The 527-nt window shown below is 62.0% G+C and overlaps 1 protein-coding gene across 2 annotated transcripts in view; it reads left to right on the plus strand.

The window, feature by feature from the left end:
* Positions 1-269: 269 nt before the first annotated feature.
* CNEP1R1 (CTD nuclear envelope phosphatase 1 regulatory subunit 1) overlaps positions 270-527 on the plus strand; it is a 14,958-nt gene continuing 14,700 nt past the window's right edge. Inside the window, exon 1 of one of the 2 annotated variants that reach the window (XM_024747469.1) lies at positions 270-423. In XM_024747469.1, coding sequence (XP_024603237.1) covers positions 399-423 — 25 coding nt within the window. In that variant the 5' untranslated portion in view covers positions 270-398. The remainder of the gene's footprint in view (positions 424-527) is intronic. The other variant, XR_003003558.1, reaches the window with a different exon arrangement.

Here is a 527-nt window from a genome sequence, read left to right on the forward strand (position 1 = left end):
GGATGCACAATAAGTATTCAAGTAATGAAAGAACCAAGCAGGAAACGAGGAATATACGAAATGAACCGACTTGCGCGGACAGGCTGCAGTTCCTCCCCAGGGCAGGAGGCGGCGCCAGTGTTACGCCTACTCGGCTGCCGTCAGCTCTTGGCCCCTCTGGCTGACCGTCCAACTCCAGGCGCCAAGCTAAGTGCAGGAGCTAGCCAATAGAAAGCCGTCTTAGTCATGGGGTCTGGCAGAAGTGTCCAATGAACGTAGTGGGTCTAGGAAAGGGGCGGTGCTAAGAGGAGGGGCGCAGGGGAGTTGTTAGAGGTGGGAGTTGGAGCTGCGGGCCTGGAGGGGGTAGCGGAGCTGCGATGCGGACGGGGCAGCGCCGGTGAACGGAGCTGCACCCCGACATGAACTCGCTGGAGCAGGCGGAAGGTAGGGTGGGCCGCCTGGGCCGGTTCCGGGCTTCTCCCGGAAGCTGGCGGGGCTCCGGAGGGGCCTGAATCGTGGAAACCTGGTCCGGAGAGAGGAGGGCGTGA

Source organism: Neophocaena asiaeorientalis, unplaced genomic scaffold, assembly GCF_003031525.2.
Source record: "Neophocaena asiaeorientalis asiaeorientalis breed wild unplaced genomic scaffold, Neophocaena_asiaeorientalis_V1.1 scaffold438, whole genome shotgun sequence".
NCBI classification, from domain to species: Eukaryota; Metazoa; Chordata; class Mammalia; order Artiodactyla; family Phocoenidae; genus Neophocaena; species Neophocaena asiaeorientalis.